Below are 25288 nucleotides of genomic sequence, written 5' to 3'. Positions count from 1 at the left end.
GGAAAGAGAGGCCGGGGTGGGGTGGGGTGGGGAGAGATATCCTTGACAGGGCTTTGCCTTGCCTTGATGCCCCATCCCAGCCTTCAGTTAACCAGGACAACGGGTCACGCACCCACACCCATATGTTCACGTCGGCCTGGGAACTGAACCTGTGACCTTTGCAGCTGGGCCTGAAGGGATCTATCCTGAGTATCCTTACTCAGTGGGTTTTGGCTGTGTTCTGGGAAATCGCCGTTGTGTGTTTCATGCCTACAGCCCGTAGTGACAGATATGCTAGGGAAGTTTTTGACAAGGTGACCTGAAGTGGCCCTTGCCAGCCCAGGCCTGGAGGACTTCCTGCATCTCCTGCTCAATGGCATGTGCAGCTCTGTTCAGGGCATTTGCAAGGCCAGGTTGGGATGCCCTGACCCTGAGGTCTGCTTCCAGGACTGCAGAAGGATGTGCCCCCTTGGGACCAGCAGTTAGCATAATGGCTATGTTGCTGGACTCCCATGTAGTCGACTGCGGTTCGAGTCCCGGACCCAGTGGCTTAAACTCACACCAGACGCGTGTGCATGCGTGCCCAAGATCCCAAGAGGAGAATGGAGGAGAAGGGACTGCGGTGTGGCCATCCCCCCCGGGGGGTGATTTCTCGCTTTCTGTCTCTCTGTCTGTCTGGCGAGCGCACGCGCCCTATAGCAAAAACCTCTCCAAAAAAAGAAATTGGATGTGCCCCCTAGAGGTGACTGGTGTGTCGCGCCTGCTGGCACCCCGAGAGTAGGGGCAGAACCTCCTCAGCCTGGCTCCTCTCTTCCCAGTTGTTCCCCGCCACACCAACCTTCTTTCCCGAGCCTTCTGCCCTGCCTCTGCCATGTGCTTCTCATGGAATAAAGCAGACTTCGGCCCCTGCCCCTGACTCAGACCCAGTGGCCCACCGCCTGAGTTGGGAACAGGTTTAGAGACTCCTAGAGAGAAGGGCGGCTATAGCTCCTTAGGACAGGACAGTCCCTTGGGTTCATCTCGGTAGCCCCGTGCGGGTCACAGAGAGAGTGAATGCTGGCTACTTTGTGGTTCCCTCAAATCAGGCACAAAGGCTAAGAAAGGGAAATGCTTCTCTGTCTAAGTAAAACTACGGTTGCTCAGAGAACCTGAGAGCGGGCCGCCTCGGAGCCTAGGCTAGTGGGCAGAACCCTGCCTGTTCCTTGCGTGGGCAGCGGTGTGGAGAGGAGCAATTCTGGCTGGGGAGGGCCTGCTCAGGCCTCCTGGGATAAGCTTCATGGCATCGCTGGGCCTCAGCCTCCTCGTCACTGCCATCCCCACCTTACAGGCATTTGAGAGACCGAGTGGGGAGGAGACATCGTGCACGTGTTGCCTGGTGTCCGAAGGACTCAGCTAATAGGGCTCCATGAAGGAGAGCTTCAGGGGGTGGCAGGGTGGCCAGGGTCCCGCCTGGGGCAGACAAGGAGCCCAGGCTCCGGAGAAGGCCAGCTGGCGTTCCCTCCTGCTTCGGTACCGGCCGGCAGTTTGTCCCTGGACCAGTCTGTCCACCTTTCTGAGTTGCTTACTCTAAGCAATGGGGCAATGGGGTAGTAAGATCCTCTTAAAGAGGAGTAATTGGTCATGAGAACCAAGTAAAAGTACAAAGGGACCAGCAGGTGGCGTGATGGTTAGTTACTTCACTGGACTCCCACATAGTTGACCATGGTTCCACCCGGCAGCTTAAAAACTCACACTGGGCGCATGTGCGTACATGCCCAAAATCCTAAGAGGAAAATGGAGGAGAAGGATTCCAGCGTGGCCATCCACCCAGGGGGGGATTTCTTGCTTTATCTCTCTCTCTCTCCAGTGAGCACACGCATCCTATAGCAAAAATCCTCCTTAAAAAAAAAAAAAAGAAAGAAACAAAGAAGAAGAAGGAAGTATGTGTTAGTACGTATTATATGAAGGCTCTCTCCCAGCCCCTGCAGGAGTGGGCATGCAGTCCCTGTTACCACGATGAGCCTCTCCTGTGGCTGTGCCATGCCGAGGTGAAGCCCAGTTGTACAACTGGCTCAAGTTAGCCATGGGTGATGGCAGTTTGGGCAAATAAGAATAACCAAGGCAGTGAGAAAGTTCCCTGTTGCTGGTGGCGTCCTTCCAAGGAGGCGTTCCCCAGCTGGCTGGCTGAGGTGCTGGGAGCAGTGGCGTGGGAAGGCCCGGGGCGGGCTTAGTGAGAGAGGCCCTCCCAGTGAATACCCCTGAATTCAAAGGCCTCTCACCTGCTGCGTGAGGGAGTAAGAGGCCATCCCTCCGCTCACGTGTGCACAGCAGCCTTCCAGCGCTAACAGCACAGCGCCACCTGTCGGTCACCTGCCCTCCACAGGGCCCTTTGCCAGGTGCTTTATTTAGTTGATCTGATCTTCCCCAGTCTTGCCAACAGTCCTGTAAGGGAGGACCCCTCGTCCCCACTGTCCACTGAGGCCTGAGAGCCTTGTCCTGAGTCATCCATGGAGAAAGAGGCAGAGCTGACAGTCAAGCCCAGGCTTCTCGCTCGGCCAGCACCAGTCCCCCACGCCTTCCGGAACAGCTAAGGCCTGTGCTTTCCCAGGGGGGAATGTGCCGGGTCTCAATCGAACGCGAGCCGTAGAGCCGGCCGCACCTGAGGCCACAAGCTGTTTGCCAAGGGTGGAGCACCCTTTGTCACTGCTCATTTGAGTTTCAGAAGCCAGCTGTGTGCGCGTGCGTGTGTGTGCGTGTGTGTGCATGTATGTGCGTGTGCGTGTGTGTGCATGTGTGCGTGTGTGTGTGCGTGTCTCCTCACATACAAGGGCCAGTAACTCACCAGGCAATTCAGGTTGTCACAGCAGCCTCCTCTGTGACAGAGCCCGTGTCCCATTGGCTAATGCCTCACACCCAGAGGCCCAGAGGGAGGAGTTAAAATGCTAATTTTCAGGGACCCTCAGTCATTTTGATCCCATAAACACCAGCATCCTTCTCATGCAAAACTGGTACCTCAATTACCAACTAATTGCCTGATTATTGTGCAGAGACAGGGGACTTCAGCCAGCGAGGGGCTGCTGTCATCCCTGAGGAAGGACTGAATTGGAGTGTGGGAATGCGGGTGCCATGGAGGCCTGGCCCTGGAGGAGCAGTGTCTGAAAGATGATCAGGGTGCGGGAGCGAGGAGCGGACAGGAGGTCAACTGCCCTCCACAGCCCTCGGGGTCTTCCTCCCACTCCCGGGCCCTGACCTGTTGCCTTCTCTCCCCACATCAGGTGCTGGAGACGTGCGTGAAGAACTGCGGCCACCGCTTCCATGTCCTCGTGGCCAACCGGGATTTCATTGACAGCGTCCTGGTCAAGATCATCGCTCCCAAAAACAACCCTCCCACCATCGTGCAGGACAAAGTGCTGGCGCTGATCCAGGTGGGTCGGCATCCCTGGTCCGGTCCGTTGGGAGTGAGACAGGGCCTCTACCCCTGAGAGAAAAAATGGGAACTTCTGTATTGAAATACTTACTGTAAAATACTGATTTTTCCAGTTTTCATTGGAATTAGGCCCTGATGGCTCTCCAGCCAGTTGACAGAGCCTCCATGAAGCTTTCTGGGTGTTCGTGGGGGCACACGAAGGTGCCTGAACGGGCCTCTGAGGTCATGTGGAGGGCTGTGTTGGAGCCAGGTGCAGGGTGGCAGGATTGCGGAGCAGGTGCCCCCTGGGGGGGTAGAGCGGGGTGGGCTGAGGCTGAGGGGATCAGAACGGTGTTAGGGATGTGTCATTGAGGTGGCATTTCTGTTCGACCCTGAGGAGCGATGAGGAACTTGGCGGAAAGACCACAGGCCAGCCCTGTCCCAAGCAGAGGACACGTGCCGGTGCCGGAAGCATTTGGGGTTGGTCATTCCTGATAATGCTAACACAAGTCACCCCAAAACTCAGCAGTGGAAAAACAACAAATGTTTGTTATGCCGTGGTTTCTGGGGGCCAGGAATTCAGAGTAGCTTAGCCCAGCAGCTCTGGCCCAGGGGCTCATCAGGCAGCTGTCATCCGATGGCTCACCCCGGCCGCAGGCCCCGCCTCCAGGAAGGCTCGCGCACATGGCCGGTCCTTGCCACCAGCTTCCCCACCGTGCTCCCTTGTTAGGAGGGAGTTGCCAGCGCCAGTCTCAAGCAGAGGAATTAAACTCCACCTCTTGAAGAGAGGAAGGACAAAGCATTTGCAGACATGTTTCAAAAAATATCACATCCATGGGAACCAGCAGTTAGCGTAATGGCTATGTCGCTGGACTCCCACGTAGTCGACCGCAGTTCGTGTCCCGGACCCGGTGGCTTAAAACTCACACCGGGCGCGTGTGCGTGCGTGCCCAAGATCCCGAGAGGAGAATGGAGGAGAAGGGATTGCGGCATGACCATCCCCCCTGGGGGGTGATTTCTCGCTTTCTGTCTCTATGTCTCTCTCTGTCTGTCTGGCGAGCGCACGCGCCCTACAGTGAAAATCTCTCCAAAAAAAAAAAACATCACATCCTTCATTACACTCTGTTCTCCAGAGTACAGTGAAGGCTGTCTGGAGCCAGACACTTGGCAAGGGGAACGCACAGGAGATGGGCTGGAAAGATGGCAGGGCCTTGGGCGCCACAGTGCTGAGTAGTGCTTGGTCCCGTAGGCAGTGGGAAGCCGTTGAAGGTTTCTGCACTGGGTGTGCATGGACCTGGGATTGTTTTAGGTTTTTGCCATGGGGCTCATGTGCCCACCAGAGAGTCACAGAGAGAGAGAAAGTGAAGAATCACCCTCGGGGGAATGGCCACACTGCAATCCCTTCTCCTCCTTTCTCCTTCAGATTGTGGGTATTCACGCACACACGCCCAGCATGATTTTGAGCTGCCTGGTCCAGGACTCAAGCCACGTTCAGCCGTGCGGGAATCCCGCACCTTAACCACCGTGCCTCTTGCTGGGCCCCATAGACCTGGATCTTAGAGCACCTGGTGAGAGGGTGGGAAGGCACGAAAGCCAACCGGTGTTTCTAACGTGGGGATTAGTGGCCAAGGTTGGACACGGAGAAGGGAGAGCCCTCCAGGGCTGGGCTTGTAGAGGGGGCAGCCAGGCAGGAGTGGTGCCGAGAAGGCAGGGGGAAGTGTGGGCACATGAGCCAGGGGCCCTCCAGGCAGGGTGGAACACGAGGCTGGAGAGGAGGGAGAGGCAGAGCCGAGACCCTGACACCTCTGTGCTTCCTTGGCCCTCATCTCCTCTGCCTGGATCCATCCCACTCTGGAGAGGCACTGCCTCCTCACACGGGCCCCTGAGGCCTGCCGGCCACCGTTGTCAGTGCACACCATTCTCTTTCATCACCCTCTTCTGTGGCCTTCGTGCACAGTTTTGCTCACTTTTCTGGTGTCTGCTCATTCTCAGTTCCTTGAACCCAGGACATGGGGTCTCCGTGGTCTGGTGGTTGAATGTGCAGACTGGGTGTTCAGCAAGCACTGTTTTTGTTTGTTTGTTCGTTTTTAGTTTTTTTTCCATAAGGCATGTCTGCTTGCCAGAGAGACAGTAAGAAGGAAAGTGAGAAAGCACCCCCAGAAAGGATGGCCACACCACAATCCCTTTTCCATTCTCCTCTTAGGATTTTGGGCATGCATGCAAATGCATCCAGCATGGTTTTCAAGCCACTGGGTCTGGGTCTGGAACCTCAGTTCGCTATGTGGGAGTCCAGCGCCTTAACCACTATGTCACCTGCAGGCCTCTAGCAAGCACTGTTTTAAACGAGGGGACGGATGGGGCTCCCTGAAGCTCTGAGGAAGACGATGAGTGTGGTGTCAGCAGGCCCTCTCCCCTGCTTCCCGGGGTTGTTTCTCCCTTCACCCTGCCCACCCAGCACCCCCCTGTCACCCCCTCTCTCACACGTACATGCACTCCGCCTCCCCCGTCCTCCCCGCCCGCACCTTGGCCCCCACAGTCTTCCTTCCGGGCCTGCTCTCTTGCCTCAACACCCCCAAGGAATCAGTGTCAGGAAAACAAACAGTGGCCTCTTCTCACTAAAGTGGGGGCCCTACCTGCACCCCTTGTGCAGAGATGGCTTTCTTTAGCCCCTACAGCACTGCAGACCTGCGGAAGCGTTTCCTGGCTGAGCACATCCTCACCCTGAGGCCTTGTTGGGGTCTTGTGGGGTGTTGGCCCCAAGAGCGGCCCTGCAACGTTCATGATCTTCACAGCCCCTGATGAGCACGTGGGGACCCTGGCTACAGGCAGGCTGGGCCTCAGCACTGGCTTTCGGGCCATGGCTCCTTCCCAGAGGTGCCTGTCCTGACCAAGCCGCTTTCCAGCAGGGCCGCTGCCTCCCCATGTTCCAGCTCCCACCAGCTCCACAGGCACCGCTGCTCACTGCGGGCAGGTGGAGACTTCTCTGGGCCTCCACCCCTCATCTATGAATGGGGACCAGGGGCTTCTGCCTTCCTGCCCTCAGCCCTGAGCCTGAAAATCACCCCAGCTCCCAGCACCGCGTTCTGAGGCCTCCCACTGCTGGCTTGGTGCCGGCAGTGCATGCTAACCCACGGAGGCCTGAACAGGGCCAGGCCTCGAGGTGCCGCACAGTGGGGCCTGGATGCGCTGTGAAATGCGAGGGGCTTTAAGTAGGCGTGCTCTGAGGTGAGGTCGCTGCCTTCCTGGGGTTTTGAAGTGTTCCTGAAGAGCCTCCACCTTTGGTCACAGGAGGCACTCCGAGCTGGTAGAGGCCTGGCCTGTGATGGAGAGGACCGGGAGAGCGCACGGGCACCTGGGCCGTGGTGGCTGAGCTGCTGCTGCTGCTGCTTTCCTCTCCCTCTTCCCCTTCTGCTTCCTCCTTCTCCTTCCTCCCTTCTTCCTCTTCCTCCCTTTCTCCTCCCCCCTCCCTTTTCTTTTTACTGCCTCACATACAGGAAATCACACACACAGGTGTGGACAACTCCATGAATGTTGACAAGCTGAGCATGCCCACCTAGTCAGCCCCTGCGTCGCTAGACACGTGACCGCCGCTGGCTCAGGCGCTGTGGCACAGCAGTACTGCAAGTGCCCAGCAAGGCTGGAAGCCCCCTGGACAACCATGGGTTCAGATCCCCAGGTTGGCTTGAAAACACTGGATACTGGGGCACCCAGGATCCTGAGCAGCGCGCCCCGCTGGAGGGCTGGGAAAAGGAGGTAGCGGCGTGATGAGACTGTTGTGGGTGCTCTCCTGCTCTTGGGCTCTCTTAGGGGTACACATACACTCTATCATTTAAAAACTAGTGGTTGTCACCCAAAAAGCTCCTACCCTGGGTGACCACTCTCCTGACTTCTCACAGCGTGGACGAGGTCCCCTGTTCCGGGCCCCACCCATGTGGGCTCCTGCAGCAGTGGCACACCTGTCGTCACGTGCAGCTGTAGGCCTTTTGTCCTCGTTGCCCCTGCAGCTGTGCCACGTCCTAGTGCGTGAGTGCCCCGGAGTTGATTCGTCCCTCCTCCACTGATGGGCACGTGGGGTTTGCAGCGTGGGGCTGTCGTGCAGGGCGGCGTGCTCCTAGTACATCTTACAGTGAGCCCTGCAAGCCCTCACCTGAAAGGGGAGAGTAAGAGAGAGGGGGAGAGAGGAAAAGTGAGAAAGCACCCCCCCCAGGAGGGATGACTACGAAGCAATCCCTTCTCCATTCTCAGGATTTGGGGCACGCACACACACATGCCTGGCACGTTTTGCAGTCCACTGGGCCTGGGACTTGAACCATGTCATCCTTTATAAGATCCAGCTGCCCTAATCTCCATGCCACGGGCTGGCCTCTAGTTCTCAGTGCTCTCTCAAGGCAGCACAGGAATTTTAGGTGCATTACATCCTCCCCAGCATGCCCTGTGCTCTGTCTCCTCACTACAGTCTGTCTGATGAGTAGAGGGGTATTGCATCCTATCGACTTTTCTTTAACCCCTTTGAGAAAAAATCATTTTATAGTGCATGTTGAATGCACTTGAAAAAACTGCACAAGCACCCCAGAGAGTCTGACCATTTCTCCCTGGAGGAACTGTGGCTCCTACCCTGAGACAGGAATGGGGCCTGGGGGTGACAGGTCACTGGATCTCTTGCCTGACTGTGAGTAGGTAACAGGCTATGTTATAAACATGGCTAGAATGAAGAGGTTCAGCTAAGCATGTGAGCGTCAGAACCACCTGTCCCAGGATGCTTCTGGGTGCTTCTCAGAGCCCAGCTGCCCAGGGACAGGGCAGGGTGGGGAGCCAGCAGTTTAATAGGGCAGACTGAGGTCTGCAGACGATAGAGGGCTGGGCAGAGCCAGGAAGGACTTGAACTGGTGTGGGCATTGCGAGGTTGGTTTTCAAAGCTGCCCTAAGCCTTCCACTCTGAGAAGTAGATTGAACATGTCGGCCCTTGAACTGCTTTCGGGTGAAGGGGCTGCAGAGACAAGCCCCACCCGCCTCGTCCTGCCCAGGCAGCTGGTTGGGGCTCCTGGCAGGGCTGGAATCCAGGTCCTGTTTACCAGTCACTGGCCTGAGCCCACTACCCCTTCAGTTGGCCCCATGGATAGAAGCTCTTTGCAGCCATGTGGAGGGTCTGTGGCGGGGAGAGGTTTGGGCTCCAAAGCAGCTCTCCAAAATTCCTGAGCCTGCAGGGGATGGTGGTGGCTTGTCCTCGCCTGCCTGCCCGAGCCCACTGTCCCCTGCTCTCCTTCCTCGAGTGCTGAGCACAGGCACGGGCAGCCTATTGGCCACACAGCGGCGTTCCCAGTAGCACATGTTCGCCATCAGCAGCCCTGAGCCGCCACAGAGGATCCCACACTGTCTGCCTCTCCTTCCCCTCCTGCACCCCCGTGCTCCCCTCGTCGAGGTGTTCTGTCTTCTGGCTGTCCTTTGGCCGTCCCCTCCTTAGGCTCGTGCGTTATAGAGGGCCCTGCCCTTACGAAGGCCCCGGGACAGCCTCTGCTTTCCTGGAGACCCAGCCGGGGTGTGAATCAGGAGCAGCGGGGCTCTGGGAATACTTACTTATCTCAAGTGCCAGGGCTCAGCTGACACCCTCTGCAGGCGTCTGCCCGTGGATGGAGCCGGGCCCCTGGTGGGGCGGGAGGGAGATGTGTGCAGAGGAGCTCAGCAGCTGTGCCCACTCCCACCCTGGGACAGCCGAAGGCTCCGCTTCCGCAGCGTTAGCGTTCACCGCTTCCGCGGAGTCCCTTAGCTGGTCTTCTGGCCCTTCCTCACCGCAGGTCTTCCTGGTTGAGACGACAAGGATGTGCCACTCTGTGCCATCAGCCTTTCCCTTGCAGGTGTTTTCAGGACAGAAATGGTGTCATCCTGGTAGAGAAACCTCAGCCTGGTCATGCTCCCTGCCCCACCCCGTGCCCCAGCAAAGGCTAAAAATACTCCCTTTCCACTGAAGGGTTTTTATTGCACTGAAGACAGCGAGCTGACCGGGGTGGGGTGGGGGCTGTGTCAGGGGGAGCTGGGGTCTCATGCTCTGTCAGACCTGGTGGCTGGTTCCCTGGCCAGGCGCGGAGTGGATGCCTGGCTCCCTGCAGACCTGCCTCTGGGAACAGGAAGTCTGGGGCGTGGGGGGCATAAACATGAGCTAACAGAAGCTTCTTTTTGTCTAAAGGCATCCTAAAACCCAGTGTAAACCGGCAATTGTTTATTGATCTGAAATTTGATGATTCAGAACTGTCCTCAGCTGGACTAACACATAGCATATTCGTGCTGGGAAAATTCATTTCAATGTTGTAAAAGATATATGTGATTGAATGTAAAAAAACTAATAAGGAAAACACCTGTCAACATGTGGAGAGCTATGGAAGTGAACAGGACAGGGCTCCCTTGTGCGTTAGGTTTTCATCTAGCGTTGATCCAAAGCAGTGGAGGAGATACGGGCACGAACGTCAGTGCCCTTTTCCCGCCATCAGACCTTCTTCTAGCTCTCTCAACTGATCCTGTAGCCACAGGCAGGAAGATAGGGAATTACATAAAACCGTGGCTATTTGGTCATTAGCTGGCCGGCTCTGGTGACAGGACCCTCCGCAGGTGCCGTGCTGCCGTGTCACTTCGCTGTCTGATAAGGCAGCCTCTCCCACCCTCTCTGCCGCTCCTGGGTTTCAGGTTCAGGACTCTGAGTGGACCAGACCTCCTAAGGGAGAATTCTCAGCTGGGTCATTCATCCAGAGGGACTCCTCCTTTGTCACTGTCACTTCACGTTGACAGCTTAAATGGCCATCTTTTTCTGTGCTCTGAAGTAGGAAAACAGGGATGCTTAGTAACCATGAGAACTGAGCTCAGCCTGGCAGACGTTGGCCGACTGCCTGTTCTGTGCAGAGACACGAGAGAGGGTGTCCGACCTGGCGTGGGGAGACAGGCACACAGGTATCTGGGCTGTCCCAGGGAGGTCCTAGGGACATACAGCTTCTCTGGATTTTTCCCGTCTCTCTCACATGTGAGGGCCTCTAAAGCCCCGTGTGTTCTCCTGTTGGCACTGAGCTGCTCACAGAGATGGCCGTCAGAACGTGCGTTCAGACCTGTCGGGGGCCCCTCACAGCGGCTGGAGATGTGGCAGGTGCTCGCTGGGCGTTAGCCGAGACTGTTTCAGTGCAGGCCACAGATGCCAGCTCCAGCTTGCCTGGGCAGAGGGGAGGGCTCGTCATGATAAGACGAGCCTCCTGGAAGCCCAGGTCCCCAGACCAGGGGTATGGCTGGGCCTGGTCGGAGACAGCGGATCAGGAAGGGCCCCTCGTCCCTCCCATGTGTCTGCACCTCTCGGCACACCAGCTGTCCCTTTTGAGGGCATGGGCTGTCTCTGCTCCCTGGTCCCGGGCTGGTACCTGCCTGCCTCGCAGGCCCACACTTAAGAAGACACTTTCACCTCCCTGAAGAGAATGGCCCACCGCCCCTGAGGCCCAGGGCCCAGCCCTTGGGAGGAGAATGGCTTGGCTCCGCTCCCCTCCGCTCTCCAAGGTGCAGGCACATTTCAGTGGACACGGTGACAGGGCTGGGTGGGAGGAGGGCAGCAGTGACTGTGAGTCTGTAAGGCTCGCGCACACGAGTCCCGTCTGTGTCTAGAGGCCTCCCTGACTTGCTGGGCCTGTGTGCACATGATCCTGGTGGTCGAGGCGAGGGCAGTTGGTGGCATCAAGGCCCACCCCATCAAGTTAGGGGTGCTGTCTTTCTCTGCCTCTCTTGCTTATGTAGCAAATAAATAAGTAAACTTAAAAAAAAGTGGGGCCCCAAGAAGTACTAGCTTACTGGAGAGATCGCTGTGCTCCTTTAGTCTCCATTCTTAGTGTTTCCGGTTTGGCTTAGGGAGAGAGCAGGATGCATTGAAGGCATTCTTGGAGGCATGAGGGCACCAGAAGGAACTGCCAAGCTTTCCCCTGGCCTCCCTCAGCAGGCATTGGAGCTGGTCTTTGCACTCTTGAGCTGAGACCGAAAACTGAAGTGCTGTAGCATTTGAAGCTGGAGTCGCAGACCTCAGATGGAGGCTGAACCAGGCAGAGACGGCCAACGCAGCCGATGGGATGGGGCTCCGGGCACTCCCTGGTATGAGGAATAGGGCAACCCATGGCAGCATGGCTGCCCAGCTGGACCTTCCCGACAGCCCCTGCAGGCCCTTCAGCCTTGCTCACCATCCAGAAGGGAGTGCTGGCCAGGATGGGCAGCCCTGATGCCCTGGCGTTAAAGCCCTGAGTATGCAAATTAAACCCATGCACGGAGGGACCAGGCTGACAGTGCTATTTGTAGTAAGCAAGACGCACTGGTCGTAATCAAGCAGGCTTTGGAAACACATTACACCTTCGAACGCATCCGCTGCTAGAGACGGGTTTCTGGAGCTGCTCAGGACTGGCCAGGACGCACTGAGCGAGCCTAGGGGCAGTTAAACACCGTGAAGGTCACAGACGTGGCCATGGAGCCATGGGTACGAGCGGTCCTGCTCCTCCAGGTACATATGGTGGCCGGCACAGCTCGGAAACAACTAGGCTTCGCCTCTGGTCACTCTGTAACTTCTAAAGGACAGAATATTCTTTAAAAACTTTTCTGAAAGAGTCATGAGTCAACAGAAATGATAATTATTGGATTTTTTACTCTTTCTTGTGTGTGTGGTGCTTTCTTTTTTTTTTTTAATTATTTAACTTTTGGGACCAGCAGTTAGCATGTCGCTGGACTCCCATGTAGTCAACCGTGGTTCGAATCCTGGACCCGGTGGCTTAAACTCACGCTGGGCATGTGTGCGTGCGTGCCCAAGATCCTGAGAGGAGAATGGAGGAGAAGGGATTGCGACGTGACCATCCCCCCTGGGGGGTAGTTTCTCGCTTTCTGTCTCTCTGTCTCTCTGTTTTTCTGGCAAGCGCACATGCCCTATAGCAAAAGCCTCTCCAAAAAAATTATTTAACTGTATTTTTTAATTTGATCAGAGAGGGAGAGAGAGAGAGAGAGAGGGAAAAAAATGAGAAAGCAAGCCACCAGGCCTGGGATTAGAACCATGGTCCACCATGTGGGAGTCCAGCGCCCCTAACCACCACACCACCTGCCGATCCCATGTGCGGTGCTCTCATTTAAGGGAATACAGCGGTTGTGTTTTCCATTGTCTTTTTTTCTATTTGGTCACCTGCTTGTTAACATCGTAGGAAGGAAGGACTTGGAGCTGGGAGCAGAACTGTGGGGTGTGCAGGGGTGAGTTCCCCCCAGCTGGCCCCCAGTGTGAGCCATGGTCAGCTCACCTGCCAGCCATGTGGCTGGGCTGGCCTAGGCATTCTCGGCTTAGGGCCTCTGACCTACCGGGAAACCTAGTGTGAGCCTTTATGTCATGTTGCCATTAGCTTCGTCTTCCCCTCTGCTCAGTTAGCCTGTGAGCCCCGCCTCACTGACGGAAGCTCTCGGGACAGGTGTGATGAACGTGTGTGCACACCCACCTGCTCCTGCACTGAGGAAGGGAGTCCTGTCACAGGCATGAGGCCCCGCCTCCCACTCCGTTCTGCCAGACAGCTCGGCAATTGATTTCCTTGCGATTAGGGAAATGTCTGCATCTTAGGATGCGCCACGGTGCTTAGGTGTTATTTCTCTGTCTCTTCTCCAAGGAAATACATGCTGAATTAAGGTTTGTGTTTTTGTTCACGCTCATCAGCACCATTGAAAAGCAGGTCTGGGGACCAGCAGATAGTGTAATGGTTATGTCGCTAAACTCCCACGCAGTCGACCGCAGTTTGAGTCCCAGTCCCAGCTCTGGCGACTTAAAACTCACGCCGGGCATGTGTGCGTGCGTGCCCCAAATCCTGAGAAAATGGAGAAGGAATTGTGACGTGGTCATCCCTCCTGGGGTTGATCTCTCACCTTCTGTCTCTCTCTGTCTCTCTGGCGAGTGTACGCACCCTATAGCAGAAGTTGCTTGTGGGGGAGGGAATAAAGGGAAAGCAGGGTCTGGCCAGCCATGTCATTGCAGCGGTTGCAGAAGAGGAATGGAGGGGCTTTGCCAGGGCCATTTGCATTCCGGGCTAGGAGAGTGCTGGCCTCAGAGAGGATGTGGTTGCTTCGGGCTTTCAGGCCCTGTGACAGCCGACAGCGTGAGAAATGCTTAACGGGTCCTTTCTGTCCTGCCAGGCGTGGGCCGATGCCTTCCGCAGCAGCCCCGACCTCACCGGCGTGGTGCACATCTACGAGGAACTGAAGAGGAAAGGGGTTGAATTCCCCATGGCGGACTTAGACGCTCTGTCTCCCATACACACACCACAGCGGGTGAGCTTCCAGCTGGCGTTTTCTAGAAATACCCACTGCGGTAGGGGTAGGGGTGAGCCAAGCCGCTGCCACCACCCTTCTGCTGCTCCGTTTGAATTATTCAGCTTGTCATCATGCTTTCTTAAAGCTTGAGGGCATTTCTTTGTAATAACAAGGGGAGTGCAGGAGACAGCTGGCTGACTGGTGATTAAGTGGCGGCAGAGTCTCCCCGTTTTCACACTGACTGTGGAGGGACATAATAGAGGGGTCAGTTCGGCCTGCAAGGAAATGGCTGCTTGGGCGGAGCCAACCGGAGAGGGTCATTAGCTCCTGCTTTCAGAGGCTTGTGGAATCTGCGGGACTCTGCCCCTCATTCCCTCAGAGCACCACACAGTGGGCCGTGTCCCTCAGGGAGGCGCCCAGAGCAGCTTCCCATTTTTGCAGCTGCGCGAAGCAAATGTATCTAACATTTGTTTTGAGCCATGAGCATTCAGCATCAGTCCGGACATCCTGGAATTCCATCAGCCTTGGGACTCCAAGCCCAGGGAAGGCCCATTCAGGGACATCCCACTCAAGCTCTTAGGGAAAGGGCACCTCTGCGCTGCAGAAGTAAAAGCATGCAGGGGGGACCAGCAGTTGGCCTAATGGCTATGTCACTGGACTCCCATGTAGTCAACCATGGTTTGAGTCCCGGACCCAGTGGTTTAAACTCACGCCAGGCACGTGTGCGTGCGTGCCCAGGATCCCGAGAGGAGAATGGGGGATTGCGGCATGGCCATCCCTCCTGGGGGGTAATTTCTCTCTTTCTGTCTCTCTGTCTCTGTCTTTCTGGCGAGCGCACGCACCTATAAAAAAACCTCTCAAAAAAAAAAAAAAAAAGCAGCATGCAGGCAGTGCCCCCCGGGCCTTGCAGGGAAGCTAGTCCCTCCCCTGGCATAGGGAGAGCCAGGAAAATGCCAGGGTCCGCGGGCGGTACCTCTGAGCTGGGGCCTGGAGCAGGCCCTCACGCCTGTGCGCACCTCCCATGCATACACAAGAGCTCGTGTTTGGGAGCTTGTCCAAAGGAAGGCACGAGGAATTGCACTTTCCAGAGCGTTAGCCTCCTCACGGTCCCTGCGAACCACGACCAAGCTTCGTGGAGTAAACATAACCTGTTTTATTCTCCTAATAATGACACAGAGCAGTGTCGTCGCTCCTATAATTACAAAGAACATTTGGTAAATTGCATAATTACTATTTATATTAGTCTATTTGTAAAGGCCAAAATACAATCTTACGGAACCAAATAAGGATTCGTGATTAGCAAAACTTAATAACAACCCTCCCTGCACGAAATCCCGGGGTGGTCTTGATAATAGGAACATGACCAAGATGCTCTCAGAGCACGCTCAGTGCCGCCTCTGTCTGTCTGTCTGTCTGTCTCACCCTCCCTGTGTGGCAGACAGGAGGAACCAGTGGCAGCCCCACAAGGATGGAGGGACTGGGCACAGAAGGCCCACAGCCACCCCAGGACAGCAGTAGGCCTGGGCCTCTGGCCCCTGCACAGGCGTGCTGACGGGAGCTGGTGACGTGGGGGTGAGGGTGCGGGTGCTAGGCCCAGCCACACAGGCAGCCATGTGAACAGAGGACTTTGCTGTTGCCAGAGTGTCCCAGAAGTGGATCCAGCCGCGACCATGCCCAGGCCCCAGTCCCAGCAGAGGACGAGCGTCGGCTCCTATTCTTCATCTTCTCCTACTCCCTACTCCGCTCCACAGGCCCCGGCTCTGAGCATGACCGGCCCCATCACGGCCAATTCAGAACAGGTACTTGCGTGCTCCGGACCACACGTGAGCCACTGCTCACCCTCATCCATGCTGTGGGGGTGGAGGGAGGGCGCAAAGCCTCAGGGCCCGTCGCTGGGAGAGGGCGCAGGATAATCATGGCCCCATGGTGGGGAGCAGCAGGTGGCCTGACTGGATGGCAGGTGCGTGTGCAGGCCTGGGTGGGAGGACGTGGGGGGCCGCAGCTGAGCCAGAAGCAGAGGGGCACAGTTGAGTTGTGAGCAGCCTTGTCTGTCACACAGAGGCCTGCCCTGCTGTGTGACACGGCTCAGCCAGCATGGCTAGTGGCCCAAATCAGGGAGGCTCCGGAGCACCTCCCGCTGTTACCCCAAATGCGGCCCACCTTCCCCAGTTCTTTCCAGACAAATCAATGCAGTTCTAACCCCAAACTGGGTTTTTAAAGCTTAGTGTGGAGATTGCTCTTTAGATTCTTCTATAGAATTTCCATTAGTTAAAATTTGAAAATTGGGAGGCTGGCAGGTGCCGTGGTGTTTAAAGGCACGGGACTCCCACGTGGCCAGCTGAGGTTCAAGTCTCGGACCTGGTGGCTGGCTTTCTCACTTTCCCTCCTCCCTCTCTCTGTCTCTCTTTGGTCAAATTGGAAAATAATAATAATGAATAAAGGCAAATTAAAGAAAGTTTTGAAAACGGCGTAGGCCTGTGTCCTGGCAGTTATGGAGTCGGTCCCACATGACAGACTGCCTTCGAACCTGGCCCTGGCAGCCGGACAGCAGGCTGGGCGTGAGTGCGCGCTGCCCAGAACCCCAGCAGGGGGAGGAAATGGAGGAGGGATTGTGGTGTGGCCACGCCCGCTGGAGGGGGCTTTCTCTCTCTCACTGCCTGTCTCTGGGGAAAGCACACACCCTCTGGCAATTAAGAAAATTTGAAGCTGGTTAGACTTGAAAAAAACTCTATCTAGCGTTTCCATTTTGAAATGCTGACTTTCTACTCGCCATGGCATTGCTATCGCGGAAACTCACTGAAGAGGAGGGTGAAGCAGTGGCGTGCAGGTGTGGTGAGGTCGTGCCGGCCGGCGTGTCCTTGCCTTCTCTGCGGCTCGGAGGTGGGGACGCAGTGTGAGCAGCAGGAGGACTGCAAGTCGCACAGGCTGAACTCGAGCCACCCTGACCCCACTGTCGCCGGAGGCTTCAGTCAGGGTGCTCAGCCTCAGTCTCCTTTCAGTAGGATGGGCAGTAGTCCCTCCCTCAGACCCCACGTGGCAGCGGGTCTGCCAGGTAGACAGAGGGGTTCTCATGGTAGCCAGGAGCGCTGTTTGCCCCAGGGGAGGAGGCCACACCCACAGCTGCAAGACTGTGCGGCCCTCCTCCTTACCCATACCAAATACCTGCCAGGCCTCCCAGGAGAGGAGCGTGGGGAAGAGCTGCTCCGTGGGCAGTGTGGGCCCCTCTGCTCCCTGGGAAGGCAGGCTGTGCCAGAAAGCGGCTGGCACTGAGCCCCTCTGCTGGCTCTCCCAGCAGCAGGACAGCGGGAGGAGTGTCCAGGGTGGGTGGGAGGCTGTGGGGCGTGCAGGAGCAGAGCCAGGCAGGTGGTGCTCAGCCTGGCCCGAGCACGCAGGGCCTCAAGCCATGTACTCACTGACAGCATTCCTGGGCCTCCCTGGCCGGAGAACTTCTAGCCAGGACCCTGGAGGAGACCTCTGGCCACGGGCCAGGCACAACCAGAGGCCGACAAGGGCCTCTCCGGACCCAGCCCATCTCCCTGGCTGACCATTGGTGAAAGTCTGTCCCTGTGCTGAGGGTGCAGAGCTCACCAGCTAGCCCCTCCCCCAGGGGCTGAGGGGCAGCTCAGAGCGTCAGTGCAGGAGGCTGCGGTCAGGTCGGGTCGGGTCGGTTGGTCAGGTGCTGCTCCAGGGGATGACAGGATAGGTGGGGGCCTGGAGGGAGTGGTCGCTCCTGTCTCGTGTGTGGGGGTTTCCCCGGGGATAGGAGTGGGGAAGTGCGAGAAGAGCAGCAGCATGGTCTAGCTCTGTGGGTGCATGAGCAGGGAAGGGAGCCATGCTTGTAGGCTAGAGGGCACACCTGTGTGCCGGGCATCTTGCGGGCACTGCCCAGCAGCCCCATGGGGAGACTGATGCTGAGAGGTGCAGGTTTCCCTGGACAGGGCTGCTGCTGTAGGGGCCCTGTGCTCGCTGTGTAAAAAATTTTTGCTACAGGGTGCATGGGCTTGCTGGAGAGACCGAGAGAAGGCGAGAAACCACCCACTGGGGGGTGATCACGCCATAATCCCTTCTCTTCCGTTCCCCTCTCAGGACTTTGAGCACGCATGCACACACGCCTGGCATGATCTTCAAGCCTCTCGGCCAGGGATCCGAGCCACAATTGGTCATGTGGAAGTCCAGTGCCTCAACCAGCACACTACCTGCTAGCCCTGAGATTTTTTAGTTTCTTAAGAATTATTTATTCAGGGACCAGCAGGTCGCATGATTATGTTGTTGGACTCCCACGTAGTCAACCATGGTTCAAGCCCTGGACCCGCTGGCTTAAAACTCACACAGGGTGCATGTGAGAGTGCCCAAGATTCTGAGAGGAGCAGGGAGTAGAAAGGACTGTGGCATGGCCATCCCTCCTGGAGGGCGATTTCTTGTTTTTTGTCTCTCTGTCTCTCTGTCTCTCTCTGGCAAGTGTGCACTCCCTATTGCAAAAATCTCTCTCTTGGAGCCAGCAGGTGGTGTGGTGGTTAAGGGTGTTGAGCTCCCACACGGCTGACCACGGTTCAAATGCCGGATCTGGCAGCTTGCTTTCTCACTTTCTCTCTCTCTCTTTCGCTCTCTCTCTGTCTGGTCAAGTTGGAGTGAATAACTAAATAGGTAAAGTTTAATAAAATAATTCTTTTTAAAAACTCTCTTAAAAAGAATATTTTATTTTCTTTATTATTATTATTTTTTAATTTGACCAGAGAGACACAGAGAGAGGGGCAAAGTGAGGAAGCAAGTTGCCAGGTCCAGGACCCCAATCAGGCCGACCTTTCTATGCAGATCACTCCCTGAAGCCTCACTTTGGGAAGCAGGCCTCGAGGGGGTCAGAGAGTGCAGGAGCTGATTTGAAGTGGACGGTGTGGTGCTCCTGCTCCTGCGGGGGGAGAAGGTGCTCACTGAGGCCCCCAGTGCCACTCTCCCCTGCCATGGGCACATACTTGCTGCCTGTGGAGGGTCACTCCCAGGGCCCCCAGCTGCTGCTTAGTGCCCCCCACTCTGAAGCCGTGGGCTCCTATAGTGTGAGGGATGATGAGGCCTGCCCTAGGCAGACACGGCACAGCCCGGGGCGTGGCGGGCAGGGGCTGCGGGCTGCTCAGAACAGCGTCCCGAGGAGCGGGCTCAGGGCCAGGCTCTGGGGGTGCTGGTGGGCATCTCCACTACGGCCATCTCGTTGTCCTCCCTCGTCCTTGCCGTATTACTCACGCTGGCCAGCCACTCAGAGGGCTGCAGGTTTAGAGTCCTGAGCTCCCGGGGCAGTCTGTAAGTAGATCGTGGATCTCAGCTCTGAAGGGGTCTTGGGGATCCTGTCCTTCCACACCCTGATTTTAAAGAGCAGAAACGGAGGCCCTGAGAGGTTCGGTTCTGTCTCCAGGTCCTATGGTGGGAGAGCTGAGGCTGAAACCCGCTCAGTTCACTCCAACCCAGACTTCACCACACAGCGCTGCGTCATGCTGTGGGCAGACAGGCACCAGTGGCAGACTGCCGGTGACCGGGGCCCTCCGGGATGGCCTCGCCCCCGGCCCCCATAACCATAGCACACGTTCCAGGGCGGCCTAGACTTCACAGGGAACGGGACTGTCCTCGCCTGGGGAGCGAGCTAGAGCTGAGAGTGCAAGTGCCAGGTGACTGACCCCTTCCTGCCTCTCTCCCCGCGGGCCCAACAGATCGCCAGGCTGCGGAGTGAACTGGACGTTGTCCGAGGGAACACGAAAGTCATGTCTGAGATGTTAACGGAGATGGTGCCCGGGCAGGAGGACCCGTCTGACCTGGAGCTGCTGCAGGTGAGGAGGGTGCTCATCTGGCGGTCGTGCTGGCTGAGCATGGAGCAGGGCCTGCAGGCAGCGCCACCCCTGCACGCCGGGGCAGGACTCCACTTGGGGATAAGGCAGTAAGGCGCGTGAGCCTGGGGGGCACTGCCGCCACGTAGGCCCGCACCCCACCCCGTCCCCAGGGACAGGCGGGTCGGTAGCACCGCCTTTCTTTCACGTTTCCCTTTGCTCGGTTGTAAAGTGCCAGTCGCAGAACACACGCCCGTGGGAGAAAACGGGAGCACAGAGGGGAGCTGATCAGTGTCTGTAACCCACACACGGCCCGCGTCTGAATGCGTTTTCTCTCGGACCTCTTTCTGTGCTACTGGGAATGTGGTGGCTGTGCCGTGTAGACCACATGCTGTGCCGCTCTGGCCCCTCGTGTCACACGTCGCATCGTGGCGTTCTCCTGCAGGGCCTCTTCAACCTCACCCGTGCCAAGGAGCTCCTCTCCTTGTGCCGCAAGGCTGGGCTAGAGCCTGAGCTTCCTTTCTTTCTCTCTCTTTCTTTCTTTCTCTCTCTCTTTCTTTCTTTCTTTCTTTCTTTCTTTTTTTTTTTTTGATGCTGAGAATTCCCAGGCTGGGGCTGCTCACACGCCAGGTCCTGAATCGCTCTTGCCAACTGGCCTCCCCACAGATCCGGGAGCTTGGCAGAAAGGGGGCTAGGCCTGCAGCCCCGCCCTCGGACTAGAGCCAGGGCCCTGCCTCAGGCCAGAGCCAGTGACCAGAGCCGAGCACGCCCAGCCTCGGAGCGCTGTGCTCTTCAGAGAATGGCCAGCACTGCCAGAGAAGCAGGGGCCGAGGCTGGGGAGAGGCTGCTGTGAGCAGAGCCCTGCTCTGTCAGCGGGACGCAGGGCGCTCGGTGCCCAGGTCTAGACTAGGCTTACTTGGCGGCCTGGCCTGGTGCCCAGCACACCTGCTGCTGCTCCTTCTGTCTGCGCCCGCTGGCAGGCCTGGCCCCTGCCTGCCACCCTCCCCTGCTAAGGACACGCACTTGCCACCTGTGGAGGGTCTCACACAAAGTCCTGCCCCTCATGATGCACACCCCTGGCAGCTGCTGCTTAGCCCTCTCCCCTCTTCCTGCCCGAAGCCGTCAGCTCCTGGGGGTGAGGACAGGCGAGGCCTGCTCTGGGCTGACACAGAGCACAGCCCTGGGCACAGAGGGGCAGGAGCAGTGGGCCCTGCTCAGAAGAGCCTGCAGCTTTTAGCATGAGACCAACAGTGGACCACGGCACAAGACCGCTCTTAAAGCTCGACGCATCCCCTCCACCCAGCCCCAGGGAGGAGCCCCCATGGCCTCTCCCTCGTTCCTGGAGCTCACTCTTTTTTTTTTTTTTTTTTTTTTTAGAGATTTTCACTGGCGGGCGCGGGCGCTCGCCAGACCGGCCGGGAGAGGCAGAGCCAGACAGAGAGAGACATAGAGACAGAAAGCGAGAAATCCCCCCCGGTCACGCCGCAATCCCCTCTCCTCCATTCTCCTCTCGGGATCTTGGGCACTCACGCACACGCGCCTGGCGTGAGTTTTAAGCCACCGGGTCCGGGACACGAACCGCGGTCGACTACGTGGGAGTCCAGCGACATAGCCATTACGCTAACTGCTGGTTCCCCCTGGAGCTCACTCTTGACACCGGCATCAGACCAGGCTTGCCTCAGCTCAGCAGGCCCAGGCATCCATGTGCCACCCTCCATGGACCCAGCCTCCCTTGGCTGTGTCGTCACTCACCCCCCTTCCCAGCCACAGGAGGGCTGCCAGGCACTACCCAGACGCACAGGGACCTGAGGTCAGTCCACAGACCGAGGGCCTCTTGAGGCATTGTGCTGTGTCAGCGTCAAAATTCCTGCGGACGGGGGCGTTTGCTCTGGACAGAGCCAGGCTCCTGGCAGCAGGGCGTGGGTTTAACAAAGCCAAGATGCTTCCAGACAGCCGGAGCAGACCCAGACAGCAGAACTGCTCTGTGTCTGCGTCTGCGTGTGCGTGCACACGTGCGTGACTGTGAGGTTTTCTTTCTTTTTTTAAAAAACAAGCCCATCAGCCAAGACAAACAGAGCCTAATCTCCTGGCGTCAGCTCACAGTTCTCAAAAATAGGCTGCTTCCCATGACGTCTCCCTTCCCTCTGCTCTGTGCCAGCTCTAAGCCTTCCAGCCCTCACCGCTATCTTAGAAATCAAACAGGAAAGGAAGGGTCTGCGTGCCAGTGGGAGGCGGTCCTCTCGGCTCAGGAGACAGGGGAGTGGGCAGCACCGTGCGAACAGACACGCAGTCTGGCCAGGGCCTCGCGCCTCAGCCGTCCCTGACGTCATCGATAGCCGGGGGCAGGGCCTCCCAGGGGTCAGAGCCACACTGGACAGTGAGCCTAGCATGTGGGAACATGCCACGGTCATTTTGGAAAGTGCTGGACTCAGAATGTGTCCCCGGGACCCCTCGGTCCGGCTGGCAGGCCGCCAGCGTGCTCAGGGCAGAAGCAGTCCGGAGCTCAGAGTGCTGGCCAGGGCCATGGAAATAAACACATTTGTCACCAACCCAAGTGTCCATGCCAACAGAAACTGCTCCCGACTTGAGCGGGAACTGCTGGGTGGGAGGACGGGAGCAGAGGAACTCGGAGGTGTCAGCCCGGATGCACTAGAGTAGCCGACCAGGACTGTGGGCAGGTCGCGTCCGGGTTGCTTCCTGTGCGCATCAGGAGGGCGCGTCCCCGCCAGAGCAGGGGGAAGCCGTAGGAGCCGCTGCCTGAGGACTCCCAGAGGTGGCTGGTGCTGGGGAGGCTGGGGCTCTCCAGCACCTCGCACTGTCAGCTTAGCAGAGGTCCCTGGGACTGGGATGGCAGGAGGCCAGGCGAGGACTGTAACTCCTCTCAGGGGCTGAGGCAGGCCCTGCTCTGTGTTGGCGGAGGCCTCCAGGCTGCCGGCCTAGCTCCTGGGTGTGCTCAGGTGTCTCTGCAACATTTCATCCAGTGCCCGCCTGGCTTCTCTTTCCCACTAATGGCAGGCTGTCCCCACGGCCATGAAAGTACTTGTTTTCGCACAGACGTCTTGGTTAGGCTCTGGGAGGCAGCACACCAGGGTGGAGAGAGCACAGCCTTTCAGGTCACTGGGTTTGCATCCTGGCCCTCCCACGGACGCATCGGGTGACATCACCAGCCTGGAGTGAGTCTGCCCCTCGGGAGGGCCTGGCACAGGCCGATGCACAGAATGCGGCTTCTGTGTCGTGGTAGAAAGCCGTTCCCTGTGTTGGCTCAAGTCTGTCTCTGTACCTCTGACCCTGGTCCGCTTGTCAGACAACAGAACAAAGCTCACTCCTTTTCCACATGTGGGTCCTTACGTATCCAGCCCTGCCCCTGCCCAGTCCCTGACAGGAGCACGTGACCTATTGGCAGCCCAGCTATAGGTGAACAGGTAGACACTGTAAAGCGGAGAGCTTCACACAGTGGAAAACCTTCCGTCTCCTTGTGTGGCTGCTAAAGCCACATTCCCCCATCCTGCAGGGGCACACCTGGGTCTGGGTCCCACGCCTGAGACTCGGCATCTGTCCCCGCTATGGGGCGTGCCCTTAGCGGCCACCGCGTGCAGCTCCCGGGATGTCCAGTGGCACCGATGCTGTCATCAGGACGTGCTTTCTTTCCCAGCTCCGCCTGCCGAACTTCGTCGTCTTCAGTTACTAATAACTTCCCATTAACCCGGCGATGCTGAAACTGGCTGCACTGTGCTCGCGGAGCAGGTGGTACGGCCCCTCTTGCTTCTTGCATCTCATCTTAACAAAGGCGGAGTGGCCAAGGCCATTTTCTCTAGAGAAATCTAGTTGATTCCACGCATTTAGCTTCATTATTCCCCTTTTCTGGTCAACAAAGATTTTCTTCTCCCTCCTGTCTCTTTTGTCGCAACAGAAAACGAATCTTCAGGACCTTACTCCGCGCTCCTTCAGACTTGGAGAGGGTTCAGAGGAAACCCGTAAAGATGATTAAAAGGCTGTGTTGTGAGGTGGGGATTGCGATTGTCCCTTGAAGAGAAGATAAAGGCATCGGGATTAATTAGACAGAGAAGAGATGGTACATAATAAGGTGTTCTGATAGACGGTGGGCTTTCGCACAAGTGACCAGCTGTTCCCTCTGCTAGAACCAGGGCTAGGAGGGGCTGAGACGGAAGTCACCAGTGTTTGGGAGACCCCTGTCCAGCTGCCATACGGTGGGAAGGGGACCCAGGCAAGCGGCAGGCCCAGCAGACGTCACTGGACGGCGGAGGGAGGTGGGGGGAAGCCTCCCAGATGAGCCTGTGGTGGCTCTGGCGGTGGGCGGCACTGCAGAAGCATGCGAGCGGCCAGCTGGCATCATACTGGCAGAAATCTGAACACCTGCCCTCCGTCTCCTCTCTGGCTTCCTTTTTGAGATCGTAACTTACAGGGTCGAAGCCAGGAGACAGTAGCACTTCTTTGTGCAAATACCCCAGGAGCTGCCGAGAGCCCTGGGCCCTAGCCCGAGCCTTTGGTCTGCCTTTGGGCGTAGTCCTTGGGAGGGCTGTTGGTGTCCTCCAGGGCTGCAGCCAACAAGGCTCTGCCTGGGGACTGTCTTGCCCACTGCCCCAGCAGGAGGGCGGGAGAGGCAGTAAGTCCTGAGACCTGAGCAGGTATTCCTGGTGCTTAGGGCCGAGACCACCACATTCTGTGCCCCTAGGTCTCGTTCTTCCTTCCAACCAAGGTCATGACATTAGAGCCTCAGAAACTATCCACCTCTTAGCAGTTTTTGAAAGTTAGAGAACCCTTCCAGCAGATGGCATAGCGGTTACATTGCTGGACTCCCACATGGCAGACTGGTTCGAGTCCGAATCCGGTGGCTTGAAAATCACACCAGGTGCATATGTGTGGGTGCCCAAGGTCCCGGGAGGAGAATGGAGGAGAAGGGATTGTGGGGGGCCATTCCCCTGTAGGGTGATTTCTTGCTTTCCCTCTCACTGTCTCTTTCTCTCTCTCTCTAATGAGCATACACGCTTTGAGGCAAAAACTTTAAAAAAAAAGTTATAGAACCCTTTCCTCCACGAATAAAATTCTACAGCAGTGTTTAAAATAGATACAAGCAGGGCTGGCCGTATCGCATAGTGGTTCGGTGCTGCACAAAGGAAGCTGGATACCACTTGACTGGCTGGAGTTCAAATCCCGGCCCCTTCAGATTCATGCCCACATTCCCAGGTCCTGAAGGTGGAAGATTGGAGGAAGAAGGATCATGGTGTGACCAGGCCCCATTAAGGGCCCCAGGCCCTCTCTCTCTCTAGGGGCCAGCAGGTGTCAAAGTGGTTAAGGTGCTGGCCTCTTACATGATCATATGCAGTTCAAGTCCCAGGCCTGGTGGCTTGAGAATAATGTCAAGCATATGTGCGTGCGTGCCCAAAAATCCCAGGAGGAGAGTGGAGGAGAAGGGATTGCAATGTGGCCATCCTCCCTGGGCGAGGGTGATTTCGCACTTTTGTTTTCTGTCTCTTTGTCTTTCTTTAGCAAGAACACATACGCCCTATGGCCAAAAATAACTTAAAAAAAAAAAAAAAAAAACTTTTTTTTTAATTAAAAATTTTTAAATAGATTCTCTGTCTCTCATGTGTCCATTTGTTCTCTGTCAAGCGAGCCCAGAGACTTTGGAGACTTGACAAGCATATCCCGTCAAAGCTACTTGTGGCCTGCTGCTTGGTCCACAGCTCCCAGCTTGGGCCAGGCTCCGCTGGGGAGCCTGAGGTCCGCCTCTGCCCTCTTCCTTCTGCTGGTTCTGGTGCTGGGGCAGTGGGTAGACGTGTCTTTCGCAAGCAGTCTGCTGCGGGATCGCCCGGGG

The 25288-nt window shown here is 57.1% G+C and overlaps 1 protein-coding gene across 4 annotated transcripts in view; it reads left to right on the top strand.

Annotated features, from left to right (window-relative positions):
* The window catches only part of TOM1L2 (target of myb1 like 2 membrane trafficking protein), a gene marked incomplete at its 5' end in the record, with an annotated part of 90003 nt that overhangs the window by 27552 nt on the left and 37163 nt on the right, over nucleotides 1-25288 (top strand). For all 4 annotated transcript variants that reach the window (XM_014592911.2, XM_014592910.2, XM_014592909.2 and 1 more), the window contains 4 exon segments: nucleotides 3234-3383; nucleotides 13526-13660; nucleotides 15283-15441; nucleotides 19339-19455. In XM_014592911.2, the coding sequence (XP_014448397.2) occupies nucleotides 3234-3383; nucleotides 13526-13660; nucleotides 15283-15441; nucleotides 19339-19455 (561 nt within the window).

This window comes from Tupaia chinensis, unplaced genomic scaffold (genome assembly GCF_000334495.1).
Source record: "Tupaia chinensis unplaced genomic scaffold, TupChi_1.0 Scaffold138725_1, whole genome shotgun sequence".
Taxonomy (NCBI): domain Eukaryota; kingdom Metazoa; phylum Chordata; class Mammalia; order Scandentia; family Tupaiidae; genus Tupaia; species Tupaia belangeri.
The sequence above is the reverse complement of the archived record's forward strand: the minus strand, read 5'-3'. Positions and strand labels throughout refer to the sequence as shown.